The sequence below is a fragment of the Elephas maximus genome, chromosome 16 (genome assembly GCF_024166365.1).
Source record: "Elephas maximus indicus isolate mEleMax1 chromosome 16, mEleMax1 primary haplotype, whole genome shotgun sequence".
NCBI classification, from domain to species: domain Eukaryota; kingdom Metazoa; phylum Chordata; class Mammalia; order Proboscidea; family Elephantidae; genus Elephas; species Elephas maximus.
Window position 1 is genome coordinate 47546368 of NC_064834.1, and position 19409 is coordinate 47565776.

The following is a 19409-nucleotide window of genomic DNA, read 5'->3' on the forward strand; positions in this document are numbered from 1 at the left end:
GCTCTCAACTTGGCTGTATATTAGAATCATCTGGGGTTTTAAAAAACAACCAATGCCTAGGTCCTACCCCTAGAAATTTTGATTTAATTGCTCTGGACGAGACTGAGAAAACTCCCTTAGGTGATTCTCATGTGTGGTCAGTGTTGGGAACTTTCGAGTGAGTGAACTCCAAGGATTCTTTCAACTTTGATATTTTCTTGATCTGAGAAAGGTAAAACATGTTCATGGGATATTTAAAAAGACAGAGTGGTAAAGATGACAATGAAATCAGAAAAGATTCTGAGCTCAGGGGAGAAAAGAAAATTGTTTAAGAGAGAGACTACAAGCACCAGGGCTTGCTAGAGCAAGAGTGCAGCTCAGAGGAGAGGGTGCCCATATAGTTGAGAAAGGGTATGAGTGAGGCTGAGTGGAAAGACACAATGGGGAGAGAGCATGACTGAGGGAGATAGGGTATCCATCTGAGAGCTAGGTTGACCAGCTGTCCTGGTTTGCTTGGGGACTCATAGATGTGACACTTTCAGTGCTGAAACCAGGTCAGTTCTGGGCAAATTGGAGCAGTTGGTCACCCTAAGAGTGCCACACAGGGCCCCAAGTGAGAACAGCACAGGTAACCTTTGGCTATCCTAGTTACTTTTCTTGGAGAGGGAAGATGTGTGATATATTTACCTGAATGCATCCCAGTGGCATAGTGAGCAACTGTAAAGGTTGAAATATCATGTTTACTCTGATAGTGCCTTGCTTGCTTGTCAGACATTTTGTAGTGTGCTTACTTTGGAGTGCTTTAGAATTCTTTCCCTACCTCCCCTTCTCAGCCCCTGCTAAAGCCTTCTAAAGTGATTTTGAAGCTTGTTTCTTTAAAGAGCCACTTAGCAGTTCTCTCACTGTCATTTCAACCCCCCTCCCATAATTGTGCTAAACAATCCCAGAAGGACTTCCCAAAGCTGGCTGGCTTCAGGGGTGGTGAACAAGGACTGTGTTTAAAAAGTAGGCTAGAGGTGACTGAGTGAGTTGCCTAATAAGGAGTTGCCTAATAAGACTGTAGGCATGCTACCCCCACGTACCTGCACAATCTCTTTTTATAAAAGGAGAAGGATGGGTGGAATATGTTGGGTTGTTAACAAACATAGCACAGAGAAAATCCCTCTAAAATTATGGGGAAAAGGTCTTTAAATATAAAGAATAAATTTGGTAGTCTTTACCTACTATACCAGGCCTAACAACTGCTTCTCTCTCTTTTTTTTTTTTAATCCCCTAGCCATTAACTGGAAACCCTAGTGGCGTAGTGGTTAAGAGTTCAGCTGCTAACCAAAAGGTCAGCAGTTCAAATCTACCAGGCACTCCTTGGAAACCCTATGGGGCAGTTCTACTCTGTCCTATAGTAAATAAAATTTTCCAGCAGGGCTATGAACTGGTTCGAACTGGTTCAGTCATGGCCGGTGAAGTGACAGAACAGACCCGAATTTTTCAAATTTAGATGAACTGGAACAATAGCCAGAATGGGAGCAATTACGGTGGGAGTCCTGGAATGGGATACTCGGAAGAGGCTTAGTGAGCCCTTTCAGGAGCCTGATGTGGGAGATTGGATTATTGGCAGGACTGTGGAGAGCTACATACATTCAAAGTGGCACAGTGGGTTGCTGTCTTTGAGTGGTGCTCTGCTGTTTCCAACTCAGCTCAAAATCCGACTGGGCAAGAGATTTATTTACTATGCCACGTGTATGCTGCCTTTGTTTTTTAAGAGGAAGATTAAGCTTCTAGAAGGGCTTCAACCGATGATTTTTCTTGTACCGGTTCACACAAATTTAAAAAATTCAGATCTGTTCTGGTTTCACTTTTCATGACTAAACCTGGAAGAATCAGTTTGAAGCCCTGTTTTTAAAGGGCAGCCCCTGTACCAACAACGGCATTACCTGGCAACTTGTTAGAAATGCAAATTATTGGCCCCACCCAGACTTACTAAATCAGAAACTCTGGGTGGGGGTGCCTAGCAATCTGTGTTTTAACAAGCCTTTCAGGTGATTTTGATGCAGGGTTATGGTTGACAGTCACTGGATTAGAGAAACTATGTCTTTAGAGGAGCCCTGGTAGTACAGTGGTTAAGAGCTCGGCTGCTAGCCAAAAGGCCAGCAGTTCAAGTCCACTGGCTGCTCCTTGGAAACCCCACAGGGCAGTTCTACTCTGTCTAAAGGAGGAGTTGTCCAGGACCTGCTGTGTGACACAGGGCTGAACAGGAAAACTATAAGCAGAAGAAACTTCAGTCTTAACCACTGAGCCAGGGTGAGGAGAGGAATTGATACTCGTTTGGTAAAACAGGTCATAGGACAGGAAAACTACTAAAAGAGAAGAATAAAATCAAATAGAAGTGACAAAGCAGAACCCAATCCAATTAATTTGTTATTACAAAATTAAAAAGTAATTGTTTAAATGACATACCTACACGAAAAGGAATTGTATGATAGGAGCTAAATTTTTCAACATGCTGAATTTTATTTCATTTTGAAGAAGTAGCTCATTGTGAAAACATTACCTCTAGTGGGTTTTGGTCAGTTTTTAATTGGAAGCTCTATGTTAATGGGAAAGTAGAAACTAGTTGAATTTTTCAAAGATGATTTGGCTGCTACAGTTTTATTTCATGAAGTCATGTGATAAAGAGTCACAGAAGCCAAAAATGTGGAAAACAGTCATATGGCTTAATGATTTCCTTAATCATAACCATACTGACCATAACAACAGTAACAATAATAATAACCAGAACTACTATTTATTGAACACCTACTGTGTGCAGACACGGTTGTGTGCTCGGCATTAGGGATAAAGTAGTGGATAAGTCGACATGGTCTTTGCCCTTATAGCCAGTGGATAGATATACCAGAGAGCTATTAAGAAAAAGACCAATACCTATACCCCACCAGTACCCACCCACAGTAATTCTGATTCAGTTGGTCTGGGATGGGGCTCAGGAGTTGGTATTTTTACAGAGTTCTCCAGGTGAATCTAATTTGCAGCCAGATTTGAGAATGACTGGTCAGGGAAAGACTTAAGCATGTAGATAAATCATTACAGTAGTCTAAGTCTTTATATCAGCTGTCCAAGGCAGGTGGTATTTTTTTTTTAATTTTACTTTAGAAAATGAAGATTTAGAAATGTTAATTAACTTGCTCAAGTCACACAGCTAGTAAGAGGAAATGTTGAGATTCAGATGCTAATCTCACAGAATCGTTATACAGTCATGAATGAGATGTGTTTTTACCTTAGACATACTGCCTATAAATCAGAATGGTTCTCAGAGACACTGTACAGCATGCTATCTTTGCTAAGAAATGACCAGTGTTGAATAATTTCTAAGAGTTAAAACAATGCTGGAGATTTATTAGCCAATCATACGATTTGCGAATTGGACAACACGTACAGTGTGACACTGGGTATTGCACCTGAGATGAGGCAGTATGGAGTTTTTATACTTCAAGGAACAAAGAAAGTCAGGGAAGTCCAAGCAGTTTTAATAAGTCTTTTGAATATTCATTAAAATGTCTCTTGAAATTCTTTCTTCTTCAAAATCTGTATTTGGCTAAGAAGACAAATGACACTCGTCTGAGGGGTCAATGCCTGCTGATGACAGCTTGTCTGGAATGTAGGACTATTCTAAGAATGTTAGTTACACATAAACTTAAAGAAATGAGCTAGTTATCTCTAAAGTGCAGGTTACTTAGTATCTTAAACATTTGCCTGTGAGACCAGGCCTCGACCATGTTCCCCAGACTTGGAAGAAATGTCCTCAGTTTCCACATTTTGTTTTCATCTCCACATAGATTTCTAGCCTCCACACCAGCTAAGTGTGCAGTTCACTCAATTATGAACATAGCATTTGAATCCATTATTCCTGGTAAGTCAATGAGAAAATATTCCATGGAATTTATGACTAAGTTCTGGGATCCGGATTTGGGATTTGCTGCCCAAACATGTGTCCTCTTGTTTCCTACAGTACATGTAAACTGAATTCTCAGAAGCGCACTAAAAAGTCAGAACCATGAAGTTGAGAAGTTAAAACACATTTGGAAAACAGGTTGGAATCAATTGCAAGTAGTCAAATAAATGTCTTACTGTTATCTACTAAAAATTCAAATCAGTCCTCCCCAAATCAGTCCCATTTGGAGTACGGAAAAATGAAGAAAACAAAACACATGAAGGAAAGATTAGCCTAAAGGACTAATGGATGATGACTACCACAGCCTCCACCAGACTGAGTCCAATACAACTAGATGATGCCCAGCTACCGCCACTGACTGCTCTGACAGGGATCACAGTAGGCCCCAGACAGAGCAGGAGGAAAATGTAGAACAAAATTCAAAACTTACAAAAAAAGATCAGACTTACTGGTCTGACAGAGACTGGAGAAACCCAAAGAGTATGGCCCCCAGACATACTATTAACTTAATACTGAAGTCACTCCTGCGGTTCAACCTTCAACCAAAGATTGGACAGATCCATAAAACAAATAATAATATGTGTATACGAGACTAAATGGGCACATCAGCCCGGGGACAAGGACAAGAAGGCAGGAGGGGACAGGAAAGCTGGATGAATGGAAATGGGGAACCCAAGGTTGAGAAGAGGAGAATGTTGGTACATCACAAGGTTGGCAATGAATGTCACAAACCAACATGTGTATTGTTTAATGTGAAACTAATCTGCTCTGTAAACCTTCATCTAAAGCACAATTTTAAAAAAAGTAATAATAATAATAATAAATCCTCCCCAAATCAATCTTATCGACACATTCATTTGACTGACATATATGGACTGCTGCTAGGCCCTGGAGAGCTAAAAGCAACACCCTGTTCTTAAGGTGTTGAGTCTTATAGAGGAGACTGGCAGATTAAAGACCATTATGGCATTGTGGGAGGCATGTTATGAGAAAGGGAGCAAAGGAATGTATTTAATCCATCATTAGAGGAAAGGCAAGATGCTTTCAGGGAAGACTTCCTAGATGTGAGACACATGAATTAATTACCCTGAGCTTCAGTTTTTTCATGAGGTGAGTTGTATTAAAAAAAAAAAAAAAAAGAAGAGGAAATAAAGAGTGTTCCAGGCAGAGGAAAGAAGCAGGAACATCGTACGAGACATGAGAATATGAAAAGAATGGCCCATTTAGAGACTAAAACCTTGAACTACACCTAGATTATATGGCTGGATGGTTAGCATGGCCTTAAAATCATTGTTAAAGAACTTTTATTTTTACTGATAGGAGTATCATTGAAGAAGTTCACACTGGTGGAGTCATGTAATCAAAGTTGTAGATGATTAATTTTTTAAATGATCACTCTATGTTCAAAGTGGAGAATGGATAGGAAGGGAATGAGCCTAGAGGTAGAGAGGCCTCTATTGAAGCTTCTCTAGGAGTCTAGGCAAGAAATAAAAGAGAAATGGATTTGAGAGATACTTCTACTACTACTGAGGAGAATCAACAGAAATTGCAGTTTGATTGGAGAGAGCAGTCTAGGGAGACTGAGAGGGTGGTGATGACCTTCACTTAGCTGATTATGCAGAAGGACTAGTTTAGACAGAGAAAGAAAGTTAAATTTTAGATATGGTGAGTTTGGCTGTAGAACATTCAAGCAAATATGTATGGTAAGTGACTAGAATTATGGATCTGGAGCTCAAAAGAATGGCCTGGGTTGGGAATATACATAAAGGGGTGGTCCTCATAGGAATCAGAGGGTAATTTCCCTAGGGATTAGGGAGTCATCACCATTCAATTAGGTATGTATATATGAGGTGAGATGTTCAACGGTCCAAGATGGAACACTGTGGCATGCCCACATTTAAAGGGTATAGGGATAAAGAGGAGCCACCAAAGTAGGCATTGGAGAAGTAGGAGGAAAACTAAGAATCTGGTGTTATGGGAGCCAGGAGGGGACAGAGTTTAAGAAGTAAGAAGTCAGCAGTGCCAAATTCTACAGGAAATTTAAATACTGAAAAGTGTCTATTGGATTCAACATTAAGAGGTTGTTGGAGATATTTGTGTGAGCAACTTCTGTGGAATGGTAGGGGCAGAAGCCAGATGCTGTGGGTGGGTTGTGGGAAGGTGGAGTTTAGGGAGGCATATATTGTATTGCAAGGAGAAAAAAAGCAAGTTAGAGGAAGTCAAATTATAAGAAGAGATGTGTCATGGATCAGCTCACTGGGAATGCTGGAGGGAGAGAAGTGGAATATACTGACTCCATATAAAGCTCTAAGAAGAGAGGATGCATGATGGAGCAGGAGAACAGTGGGATGCAGATCTCAAATTCTTGTAAAAAGACCAGGCTTAACAGTCTGACTGAGACCAGAGGGACACTATGGTCATGGTCCCCCAGACCCTTTGATAGCCCACGATTGGAACCATTCCTGAAGCCAATCCTACAAACAGGGATTGGCCTGGACTATCAGGAGACAACGATGCTGGTGAGGCATGAGCTTTGTGGCTCAAGTAGACACTTGAGAATATGTGGGTATCTTAGTCATCTAGTGCTGCTGTAACAGAAACACCACTAATGGATGGCTTTAACAAAGAGCAGTTTATTTTCTCACAGGAAGGTAGGCTAAAAGTCCAAATTCAGGGTGTCAGCTCCAGGGAAAGGCTTTCTCTCTCTCGGCCTTCTCATCAATCTTCCCCTGGTTGAGGAGTTTCTCAGGCGCAAGGACCCCAGGGTCCAAAGGACGCACTCTGCTCTGGGCATTGCTTTCTTGGTGGTAAGAGGTCCCCCACTCTCTGCTTGCTTCCCTTTCCATTTTTCTCTTGAGAGATAAAAGGTGGTGCAGGCCACACCACAGGGAAATTCCCTTTACCTTGGATCAGGGAGGTGAGAAGGAAGAGGGGGCAGGAGCTGATTGAATGGACACGGGGAATACAGGGCAGAGAGGAGGAATGTGCTGCCTCATTAAGAGGAGAGCAGCTAGGAGTACACAGCAAGGTGTGTGTAACTTTTTGTATGAGAGACTGATTTATTTACAAACTTTCACCTAAAGCACAGTAAATAAATTAAAAAAAAAAAGAGAGAAGCAACGGCCTCTCCCCACCCAGTGCAGAGAGAATGGGTGGAAACTGGGCCCAATAGTGTCTTTGTTATCCAGTATTAGCTATCCCATCCCTAAAGATAGGTCTGTCAACGCATCATTCCCAGAGGTCAGTCCTAGGCAACAAAGACTTTCCCAGAAGACCCACGATGGAGTAAATTTTTCCTCTTCAATTTATATGTGCCCCAGAGCCTTTGAGGTTTCAGTAATTTTAATTAAGAATTTAAACTATTTTAGCAGTCATTTCCAAGTGCCATAATGTGTGCTCCCCTCTGTGTGGTATCCTGTGATTTTGCTGAGGTGGAGACACTTTTCCCTCCATTCAGAACATTATTGCAATTCCAAAGGAAAGAAAGCATCGGGACTCTTGTCTTCTTTGGCCTCTTGTCTGGCTGTGCCTACCCAAAGAAGTTACACAAATTTACACTCTAACCAACGTATGAGACATGCCTGTCTTCCCACATCCTTGTCAATATTTATGTATAATGTCTTTATAAAAATACATAGTAAAATTCATCCTTTTTAAGTGTACAGTTATATGAATTTTGACAAACTTATGTAGCCACCACAATCAACCAAACTAAACCCAGTGCCATCGAGTTGATTGCGACTCATAGCGACCTTATAGGACAGAGTAGAACTGCCCCATAGAGTTTCCAAGGAGCGCCTGGTGGATTCAAACTGCCAACCCTTTGGTTAGCAGATGTAGCACTTAACCACTACACCACCAGGGTTTCATATAGTGTATTTCCATCATCTCAAGATGTTACTTTTTGAGCCTTTGTAGTCAATTCTCTACCCCTACCCTGCACCTCTGCCCACTGATCTGATTTTTGCCCTTGGCTTTTCTCATATGTCATATAAATGAAATCATACAGTTTATAGCCTTTGAGTCTGATTTATTTCACTTAGCATAATGCTTTTGAGATTCATTCATGTTGCGTTTATCAGTAGTTTATTCCTTTTTTATTGCTGAGTGGAATTACATTGGATGTGCCACAATTTGTCTACATTTACCAGTTGATGGATATTTGTATTTTTTTGAGTTTGTGGTCATTATGAACAAAGTTGCTAAGTACAGGTTTTTGTGTGGACATATGTCTTCACTTTTCTTGGGTAAATACCTAAGAGTGGGGTTGCTTGGTCATGGAGTAAGTATATGTTTAAGTTCATAATAAACTGACAAACTCTTTTCTAAAGTGGTTGTGCATTTTTGTATTTCCACCAGCAGTGTAAGAGAGTTCTAGTTGCTCTGCATTCTTGTCAACACTTGTTATTGTCAGCATTATTATGATTATTATTTTGGCCATTCTCGTGTGTAGTGAGTATTACATACTTATAAAACTTTTTTAAAACTTTGCTATTCTGATAAGTGATAAAAGTACCTCATTATTTTTTTTAATTTACATTCCCTTTAATTAAGGGTAAATTAGTGTATTTTTAGGATGGCGCAGGACCGGGCAGTGTTTCCTTCTGTTGTGCATGGGGTCACTGTGAGTTAGAACTGACTGGATGGCACCTAACAACAACAACAACAACAACAAATGTATATTTAATATGTTGAGAAGATGTATTTCTTTTTCTTTGAATTGCCTGTTCATGTTCTTTGCCCATTTTTCTACTGGGTCAGTTGATTACTTTTTTAGTGATTTTTAATGACTCCTTAATGTTAGAGAAACCAGACTATTTCATGGTTGTTGCAAACATTTTCCCCAGTTTATAATTTTTTGCTTTACTTATGGTATATTTTGCTGAAGAAAAATTTTTACATAACTTATGGATTTTGTAGCTCATGGGTTTCAAAAATGAGAAGGTAAAAATGAGAGAATCCCTCTAGAAGATAGGGGACTATAAGTCTGGATGAACCACACTGCCAATGTGTTGCCAGTACTGCTTTTCTCAAACTTTCTCATTGTCTGCAAATAACCAAGGCTTGCTGACAAATGCAACTGCTTTGAAAAAGGGGTAGAGTCCCCAGGGCACAGTTCTTTAATTTCAGACATGGAAGAGGATTCATTTAGTGGAAGCAATGTGCTTATTGCAGAGACCATCAATACATAAGATTGTTAAGGCTTGTTGGCTGGGACACAGGGAATTCCTGCCTACAGCCTCAGTGACATCACTTTGCCAGAAACAACCCTTCTCCCTGCCTACTCCACACTTAAACATGGGATTCCATGCTGACCACAAAGGCCTATTGTGCTTGGTGCAGTGTGTGGGCAAAAATTCAGGGAAGACCAGAAGGGTCCTTAACATTTTTAGTCAGGTGCTACCGAGTCCAAAGTCAGTTCTGAGCTGCTAATCTGAGAAAAGACCAGACCCAACTGCAAGAAGAACCGTAAGGTGAGGAGCCCAGGCTAGCAGAATCTGATTTGCAGAAGAGCTTGTTCTGTACCCCCCATCCCCACCCCCACTGCCTAGGTGTTGCTAGATGTGCTTTTCACACCCAAAGCTGATTCTCTGAGGTGTCCGATTAGTACCAACCAAGCTACTCTGTTGAGATAAATAAACTCCTTTTCTAATGAAAGAGTTGTGAACTGAGAATAACCAGCTAATTAAAATTTCAAAGAGTAGAAAGAAAATACTGTGTCATAAAAGCCAGTAACTTCCTCTGAGGTCTGTGGTCCAGGCGATCAGTGGAACAGGATATAACGTTATTTGCGCAATTACCTCATTTCTCAGAACTCTTGAGTCTGTCTTTCTACCTCTCTTTCCACTCTCACCCGTACTTCATCCTTCCCCTGCCCTTTTATTCTGTGGCCCTCCCTTCTTGCCTGTGTCTCCCAACACTGTGTCCATCTTATTTTCCCCTCTCCTCTCCATTGCCTTTTGTTCTTTAACTAACTGGTTGTCACTGAGGACTTGTAGTTCATTTTTAGCATTTGTGTCTGTATTGAGTGATGTTTGTATTGATTTCCTTGATTTACAAACACAAGCAGGAAAAAAAATCCACTAAATTAAACTGCTTTACCCTCATATTTGGCTCTGGATTAATTAATACGGGGAATATGGGAATGTGAAAAAGAATAAAATCTTTCTATTTGAACAAACTTTCAAGCAGTTATTTTGTATTGGGTTAACTAAGAATGAATGAAGCTGAATAATTTTCTATGTATCTTGAATGCAGAGCAATGGTTGAGAACTTTGGACTAGAGTTGAGTATCTTGGTTCAAATCCCTGCTCTGCTATTTTAAGACATATGACCTTGGGCAAGTCTCTTAACCTCCCTGAGAATCATAATCTCAGCCTTTTGCCACTTAGGTAAGCTTATCACTGCCAGGGAACAAAGACTCTGTGACATCAGGGACAACAGTCTAAACACACACCCTCTAACCAAGTCCTCAAAGTCAGTCACTTATCATTTTTGGATGATGGGATTTGCTGTCACATGAAGCACTGGTCCCATGTCCCAGGCACTGTGTTAAGCCTCATTTATGTGGTGTAGGGTGGGGCGGAAATTAAAAGCCTGGACTCTGCATTAAGAAGCACTGAATTTCTGTTTATGGCGATGGCAAATTTGGCAATGGATATTGGTGATGGCTGCACAACATGATTAATGTAACTGGGGTCAATAAATTGTATACATGAAAAATGTTGAATTGGTAAGCATTGTCATCATATGTGTGTGTATATATATATATAATGTCTTTTATTAATGTATATATATTTTTACAAAAAAAAAGTCTTGGGGCTCTGGAGCCAGACTGCCCGTGATTAATTACCAGTTCAAACATTTACCGTTTATATCTGTGTAACTTTTTGGACTTTGGAGCAAGTTATTTAACCTCTCTGTGACTCATTTTCCTTATTATCATGTAAAGTGAGGATAACGATAAGAGTAGTACACCCACTTCTCACTTATCAACGTGGTTGGGTTCCAAAGACAAGGTCATTATATGAAAATTGGCATTAAGTGAAAATGGAGAATGAACATATCAGATCACAAAATGGAGGATGACCACATCATTATATAACTGCCAAACCACTGAGAATCATGGCCCAGCCAGTTGACACATAACCTTAACCATCACAGCCAGCATCACTCTCGCCTACCACCTTGGCATTCCTTACTGACAGATGTACATTGTTAATGCCCAAAATAGTCAGATAGTAGATTTTTACTATTGTTTTAAATGTGAAATATCATATAATGAGATAGTGGATAAGTGAGGTTGTTCTTGTTTGGTGCCATTGAGTAAGTTCTGATGCATAGCGGCCCCATATACAACAGAACAAAACACTGCCTGGTCCTCTGCCATCCTCGCAATCATTGTTATGCCTGAGCTCATTGTTCCACTCACTGTGTCAATCTATCTCCTTGAGCGTCTTCCAGTTTTTCACTGACCCTCTACTTTATCAAGCATGATGTCCTTCTCCAGGGACTGATCCTCTGCTGATAAAATGCCCAAATGACACGTGAGACAAAGTTTAACCACCCTAGCGTCTGAGAAGCATTCTGGCTGTGTTTCCTCCGAGATAGATCTGTTCCTTCTTCTGGCGTAGTGCAGTCCATGGTATATTCAATATTCTTCCCCCACACCATAATTCAAAGGCATCAATTCTTCGGTCTTCGTTATTCATTGCCCAGCTTTCACATACATATGAGGCTTACATTCTAATGGCATTAATGCCAGGCATTATGATTTTAGACACAAACAGGTCTTCTTCTTGGAGTGGTGAGCTAGGGAAGGGCTTAAGATTCTAAAGGCCTGGAGGTCTAGGTAGACCAGTGCAGCTTCCATCTAGCAAGCAGTAGGAAGCTACCATTGGTTCTTGATGAGAAAGAGCCATGAGAATGTCAATTACTGATTTCTGCAGCTATGTGAAAGATGGAATCTGGCAGGGAAGAGAATTAGGAAGGGCTGCTCTAGAAGATCAGATGTAAGGTAGGATGACTGGAACAGAAGGGTGGATGTCAACATAGTAGAAGGTGAGTTTAAGGGGCCTGGAATGAAGACACTGAGGTAGGATCGAGAAAGCCTCTGACTGTGAGAACAGCCTAAATCTGTGTTGCCAAGAACTTCATGATGAAGAGGAAGAAAGGTGGCAGAAATGATGTGGAGGCTTTGACTCTGGAAGTTGGGGGAATGGCAAGGCCAGATTAGGATCAGTCCCCTGAGCTTCAGGGAATCTGTCCCATTACTGGGCTGTGTATACACATGAAGGACCACAGTATTTCACCAATGTTTACTTGCCAGTGCTTGTCTATGTTTGCTATTTTGTTTTCTTAGTTCAGATGTGACTTATTGGAAACTGAAACTAATTTGAATCTAGTCAGTTTCACTCGATCCACAAAGTAAAACTTTAGTTTTGCTTGAAACCCACTCTATCTACCAACACTCCAAATCTGTTTATTAATGGAGTAAAATTTTAAGATCTTATATCATGAGGTGGAGAAGCTGGGATTTCTCTGTACAGCAGGATTTTGACTAAGAACAAAATTAAATATTTTTAATCTTCATTTTAATAGGATGATTAACTGTAGATGTAATGGTGGCTATTTCTATATTTCTATTGCTACTACATCTAGTTTTTTTTCTTCTAACATAGAAGAAATCAGTCTGTCTTCTCAAGGTTTAGATTTCCTTCAGTTTTGTTTCTCTGACAAGTGAAGAGTTCAAGTCATTATCTGATTCTCACACCTTAAACAGAGAAGACCTCTTACTTGACACCATGAAAGGATAAAATGGGAGAGAAGTGGCAGTCTTGAATTTTCCAGTATAGTTAGATAACTCAGAGGAAAAAGAAAACCCACAACGCTTTACTGTTGGATATTTTAAGTAATATTGTTTCTTGAAATGGTTTCCTGAAGTATCAGTTCACATTGTATGGTAGAAACCACGTTTTTACCCATGCGGCAAATGAAGGACTTCTCAAGGTGAAGATAGTCAACGTGAATTTTCCAAAGTAGAAGTTGACTGTAGCAGTCACAAGGTCTGCATAAAAACCCTTGGGACCCAGAAAGAGTGGGCAGGTAACCTATATGATTTCCTTTCTATTAGCATGTCTCAGATAAGTTAACTTGGACTCCCAAGTCCAGCACCACTTCCAAAGAAGAGTCCGGCTTTGTACATGTGATAAAGAGCTTTTGAAAACTGCCTGCTATTTAGCGTAACCTATATGATTTCCTTTCTATTAGCATGTCTCAGATAAGTTAACTTGGACTCCCAAGTCCAGCACCACTTCCAAAGAAGAGTCTGGCTTTGTACATGTGATAAAGAGCTTTTGAAAACTGCCTGCTATTTAGCGTAATCCATGGAAGACTGAAAAAAACCAGCCATGCCAGCTGCTGTCAAGGCAGTTCTGACTCACGGCGACTCCATGTGTATCAGAGTAGAATGGTGCTTAGTACGATTTTCTGTGACTGACCTTTCAGGAGTAGATGGATCGTTTGTGATTTCTTTTCTCTGGATAATCTCGTCGGTTACCGGAAAAACAAACTTAGCTGTTGTTTTTTCAGTCATAAAGTTTTTGAAAATTGTATATGGAAAAAATATAAACGTTCCCTCTGACTTAAGTTCTTTCGCTTATTATATCTGTAATAAGAGATAAGAATATGATGAAAGACTTGAATATGTTCTAATAATGTGAATATCATTGCAAAGGCTGGACAAATGTAGAAAAGTGTATATCTAACTGTTCAGTGATAATAATGATTTAGTAAATATTATCATCAGGAAAGGAAGAAACAATTATAGTAACCCCTCTTCAGGGTTTTTGCAGTTGCTGTGTTGCCTTCCTGGAATGTTCTTTCTCCTTCTTCTAGTGGGTGTTTTCTTGTCTTGCAAGTCTCAGCTCGAAGGTCACCTCCTCAGAGAGGCTTTTCTGACCTTAATCTAATGAACTCCTCGCCTACTCTTATTCAAGTCACTCTCTCATGTTCCTTAGTTTTAATTTTTTCTTAGCGCTTATCACTACCTGAATTCAGTTATTTATGTATTTATTTTTCTTATTTCTCTGTCTCCCCAACCATATTGTAAGCTCCATAGAGAAGAGACCTTGTCTGTCTTTTTCATTTCATTTTTCATTAGACCTGGATGCTAAGAAAAGAACCCAGATAGACTTTTGGGGGGAAATGAGATTGCAAAATTGTCAAATATGTATAAACAAAAGATTGAAAAAGGCAGACCTTTTTGAACTGTGAGCTGTGTTTATCAATGTCAGCAACTTTGGGAATTGAGGTAGGGAGTACTTAGGAGATTCTTTTTCAGATCCTAGAGCTCTGGCATCAGAGAGGGCATTTCTGCCACACCAGTTGTGTCAGGGTATTTTTGTCTCTAAGTAAATAAAATTCTGACTCCAACTGGCTCAAAGCGTAAGTCTTGTTGGAGGGTGGGGCTCAGGGTTGGTTGATTTAGCAGCTCAAAATGCACCAAGAACTCCTTATTTCTGCTCTCTGCATCTCTCTACTTTGCCATCATTGGATGTCATCCCAACTGGGCAGAACAATGTCAGAGGAAGAACAGAAAGAAATTCCTTTACTTCCCGTAAAAATTTTATAGACAGTCATTTTAGAGTTACCCCCTTTGACAGTGTCACCCAGTGCGGTCTGCACTTCCTGCACCCCTGTAAGTGATGCTACTGTTCTTAGTCACGGCTCGTGACTAAGAACAGAATAGATAAGATAATGTGAATGATGGCCTGAAATGTTCAAAACTCCCCAGCTCCTAGGCTACTCCCAATTCCTTACCACTGATGGGTGGTTGAAATGCAAGGGGTATGTCAAGCCAGGAAATGTCATGGAGTGGTGGGACTTTGATGTTTGATGATATATTCTTTATACTTTTTAAGATCTTAAATATTTTGTGGTAGAATTAAAAAATGTGGATGGATATCCTTGATAGTTATTCGTTATTTGCACCTTGATAGTTTTACATGACCTATTAAACACACTGCCAGTGTGGGGCTCTTCCCACCCCTCATTCCATATCTGATCAGTGCTCACTGGTCACTAGTTCTGCCCATTCTCCGTACCACAGTCACTAACTCAGTCTTGGCCCTTATCACAATACAGACAAATACTTTTGTTCTCAAGTTATTTCCCAATAACTTTGCAAGTGTCTCAAGCATAAAGATTAGCTTTTACATATCTTTGATGTCTCCAGATAGACAAAATAGGACTAGAAAGAAAAGGAAGAAAAACGGATGTTTGTTGATTTCTTGATATTTTCTCTTCTGTTTTTGGTCATAGATTCTAGAGTGAAGAGATTTTTGTCCAAAAATGGCCTGGTCATTCTTGGGTTCACCTTTATCCTGTCTCTGATAGCTTTGCTCGCTGTGGGGCTGACCCAGAATAAAAATACACCAGAAAACTTTAAGGTAACTCAAATCCTTGTGTGTGGAGGGGGGTTGTAGGGTGAGGAGGGGGAGGGGCTAGATAAATCAGAGCATCCAGTAGTACAGTAAAGCCTGTGAAAGCTGGAACCTGTGTATGGCAGAAACCTGTCAGAGAAGGAATACTCAAATACTACTTTCCACTAAAACAAGTGAGAAGAGTGGTAAGACTGCACCCTGTCAAAGGTGGAAAACTTGCGAGACTCAGAAAAGTAAGGCGGTCCCCTCAAGTTTTGGCTCTTACAGGTTTCCCTCTAGTTGAGGTTCTGGCAACCGAGAAACAAGTCAATATTCATTGGGTTAAGAGAGTAAAATGGAAATGCATGCTCACTCTGGAAGAGAGAATGCTTTATATCAATTAGTAGTGGCAAGATAATTGCCTTTTTGATTGTTCAGCAAACATTAAATTGATACTATAGCAGAGACAAATGCTTTACTCACCATATCAAGGTCTGTGTTATACTTCACTGATATTCTGTGTTCTAGTACCGTCTCCACTTTTTACTCATTTTTTTCACCATGAGCGAGTCATAACGCTGTACTCTTTGTTCTCACTCCCTTATTATCACTATTGTCAGTACAATAATATTGTGTAGAAAGCACTTTGGAAGTCAAGGATTATGGAGAAAACTTGTTCCTTATCTCTAAAAATATTAAAGAAAGCAAAAAAATCAACTTAAAAAAGAACCCAGAGAACACATATATATATATATCAAGTATGGTAATTTGAAATTTACTCACAAATGGACAGATTTCTTGGGAAATTTCTATATTTTGAAGAGCTAGTTAGTATCATTCAAAACCATTAGAGCCTTAACTCTGCTGTGAAAATTAATTCTGCTTCCTTCCCTGGTCATCAAAGCAAAATTTCAAAAATATCTTATAAGTACCTTGAATATCTTACGAGTTCGAAGCGACTTGATGGCAGTGGGTTTGGGTTTGGGTTTTGACCTTGTAATATGGCCATGATTTTATTTAATCTATTAATTAAAAAGCAGGAAGAAAATTAAATTTATTGTAGAGACATCGTTTTTAACTTCAATTGAAACCACAGTAAATAAATCTACAAAGGGCTCTGAGGATGCCAATCTGCTAACAATCACATATCTATAGTTGGGTGGTGACATATTCAGAAGGTATCTTAACCACAAAGGCTATGGAATACATGTGCACAAGTATCTTCTCTTGTATTGTAAACTATGAGCCTGGAAATATGGATGCTTATGCCATGCCACTGAAACCTTACCCACCAATTCTAATTACTTGTATATAGCAGTGGCCTGCGCGTCATGTTGGCTCCCTTTGCCACACTAATCCAACTCAGTGGGGCTTTACACAGCAGCCCCTTTGTCTTAATGGAAGGCTGATGCTATTTCATTGTCAACAGTCTCTTGCCTTCTAATGTTAAGAGTGATGTCGGTTCTCTTGGCAAAACTTCACTCACAGTTAAAGCCTTATGACATTCAGTTCCGCTGTTTGTTTACCAGCTCCAAAAGTACATGATTTCCTTCTTGATTTGACCTTTTTACATGTTCAGTATTACATCATTACAGAAAGGACTGCCCAGGAGGCAAAATCCATAACTAGACTTGAGCTCTGTGTTCCCAACGATACATGTGGCCGTGGATGACCTTCTCTTATTCACAGTGGTCTTCTTTAAGTCTCTTGTGCTTCTGTGGTGGTATGTTGGCCTGGAAAAATGGAACAAAGTATTTGGCATTCTTTAAATGAAAGGTATGAGTATTTGAAGAACAGTGCAGGCATCTGAAATAAATCTTCATGGTAATGGCACTGATTTATTTTACACAAAAATCATTTTACCTATGCAAACTAGCTGCTTATTAAGGTTATGCACTAGTTTTAATAAGATTCCTGGCACACATTGGGGCAAAATATTTTGGAAACTTGTCTTTTGGTGATGGCTTTAGATCTATGCCATCCAGTTGGGTAGCCACTAGCCAAATGTGGCTCTTTAAATATAAGTTAATTGAAATTAAATAAAATAAAAAATTTTGTCCTTCAGTTGCACTAGCCACTTTTCACGTGCTAGTCACATGTGGCTGGTGGCTATCATATTCGGTAACGCAGACATAGAACATTTCTATCACTGCAGAAAGTTCTATTGGACAGTGCTGCCTTAGAGTATATGTTATAATAATATCACTGAAATCATTCAAAACTAAGTTTAAAGAATAAGGTATATGATGAGATGTTTTATAAAATCTAAAATAAGGAATGAAAAATGAGACTGTTTTGTGTGTCTTGTAAACTAGCTCCAGGATATCCCAAATATCATGAGCTACTAAAATGTTTTGAGTAGTTTGTTTGAATAAATGTATATCCTTTCCAAAATGAGCATCTTGAAGATAACACTTACTTGGATACTTGTACCTGGTGTATTTGTTTAAGGAGCCTGGGCAGAGCAAGCAGTTTGTGATCAGCCGCTAACCTAAAGGGCGGTGGTTTGGACCCATCCAGTGGCTCTGCAGAAGAAAGACCTGGTGAACTGCTTCAATAAAAATTACAGCCAAAAAAACCCTGTGGAACCCAATCAAGAAATGGGCAAAGGACTTAAATAGACATTTTACCAAAGAGGACATTCTTATGACCACCACATATATGAAAAGATGCCCAATAACATTAGCCATCAGAGAGAGATGCAAATCCAAACCACAATGAGATATCATTTCACTCCCATTAAGATAGGATAAAAACAACAACAACAACAAACACCAACAGAAAATAAATGTTGGCGAGGATGTAAGGCAATTGGAATACTTTATCTGTTGCTGGTGGGAATGCAATATGGTACAGCCATTGTAGAAAACAGAGTAGTGGTTACCCCACCACCACCAAAAAAAAAAAAAAAAGAACTGTACACCAGTGTTTGTTGCAGCTATTCACAATACCCAAAAGGTGGAAACAAATGCCAATCAATGAATGAATGGATAAACAAAATATGTAGTACATACATACAATGGGATACTACTCTGTCAGTAGGAGAAATGAAGTCTTGATACATGCTACAATATGGATGGAGCTTGAAGAAATTATGCTGAGTGACGTATCACAAAAGGACAAATATTGTATGACCTCACTTATACAAAAAGACAAGTACAGACAAATGTGTAGAGACCAATGTTTATTAGTGGTTACCAGGTACAGGATGGAGGGGTGGGGTTCTTGCTTGTAGAATACTGAGTTTCAGTTTACAGTGGTGGAAAATTTGTGTTGATTAAGGGTAGGGTTGCATAGCTTATTATTTTAAGTGCTGTCAATAAGTTGTACACCTGTAAAAAGTCGAATTGGTAAAAGCCGTGTATTATATATAAAACAAGGGCAAAACACACGCACACACAAAATACATATACATATATGAAGCCCTGTGGGACAATTCTACTCTGTAACGCATGAGGTTGCCATGAGTCAGGGGCCAATTTGACGGCAGCTATCAACAACATTTGTTTGAAAAACACATAATATCATTACTTTATGATCATATGTCATTCTTCAGTTCTCCATTCATTTGTTCATAAATTTATGCACCAACAATTAAGTGTCTGTGTCAGGCATTGCACAACTGGGAAACCAATATAGATATGATTAAACTTACTGTCTAGGAAAGGAAACACATTTAATAGACAACACAATTTGCTAATTATAATTATGATAAGTGCTAGCAAATTAATGAAAAGGAAGCCAGGGAAGTCTCTGAAAAAAATGACATTTACAGTAAGATATGAAGGATGATTAGGAGTTAGCTGGGAAAGAAGTGGGTAAAGAATATTCTGGGCAGAAGGAAATCAAGTGTAAGAGTCTAGAAACAGAAAGTTAGGACACCTCCCAGAAACTGGAAAACGCCACTGTGGTTGGACAGTGTGAGTGGGCATGCCTTGGGTAAGGAGGATAAAGATAGTGAGGTAGGTGGTGTATGCAGGGCCCTGTAAATCAGGCTGAGGATTTTCATTTTTAATCTTAAGAGCAATGGGAAGCCAGTGACATGATCAGATTTGTGTTTT

General features: G+C 39.6%; 1 protein-coding gene across 14 annotated transcripts in view; it reads left to right on the plus strand.

The window, feature by feature from the left end:
- ENTPD1 (ectonucleoside triphosphate diphosphohydrolase 1) overlaps nucleotides 1–19409 on the plus strand; it is a 221107-nt gene that overhangs the window by 155301 nt on the left and 46397 nt on the right. For 12 of the 14 annotated variants that reach the window (XR_007513384.1, XM_049854625.1, XM_049854631.1 and 9 more), the window contains one exon: nucleotides 15248–15375. The exons of the other annotated variants lie outside the window; for them this stretch is intronic. Coding sequence is in view for 7 of the 12 variants with exons in the window: in XM_049854625.1 (XP_049710582.1) it covers nucleotides 15248–15375 (128 nt within the window). In the remaining 5 variants the exon portion in view is untranslated. The remainder of the gene's footprint in view (nucleotides 1–15247; nucleotides 15376–19409) is intronic. 14 annotated transcript variants of the gene reach the window in all.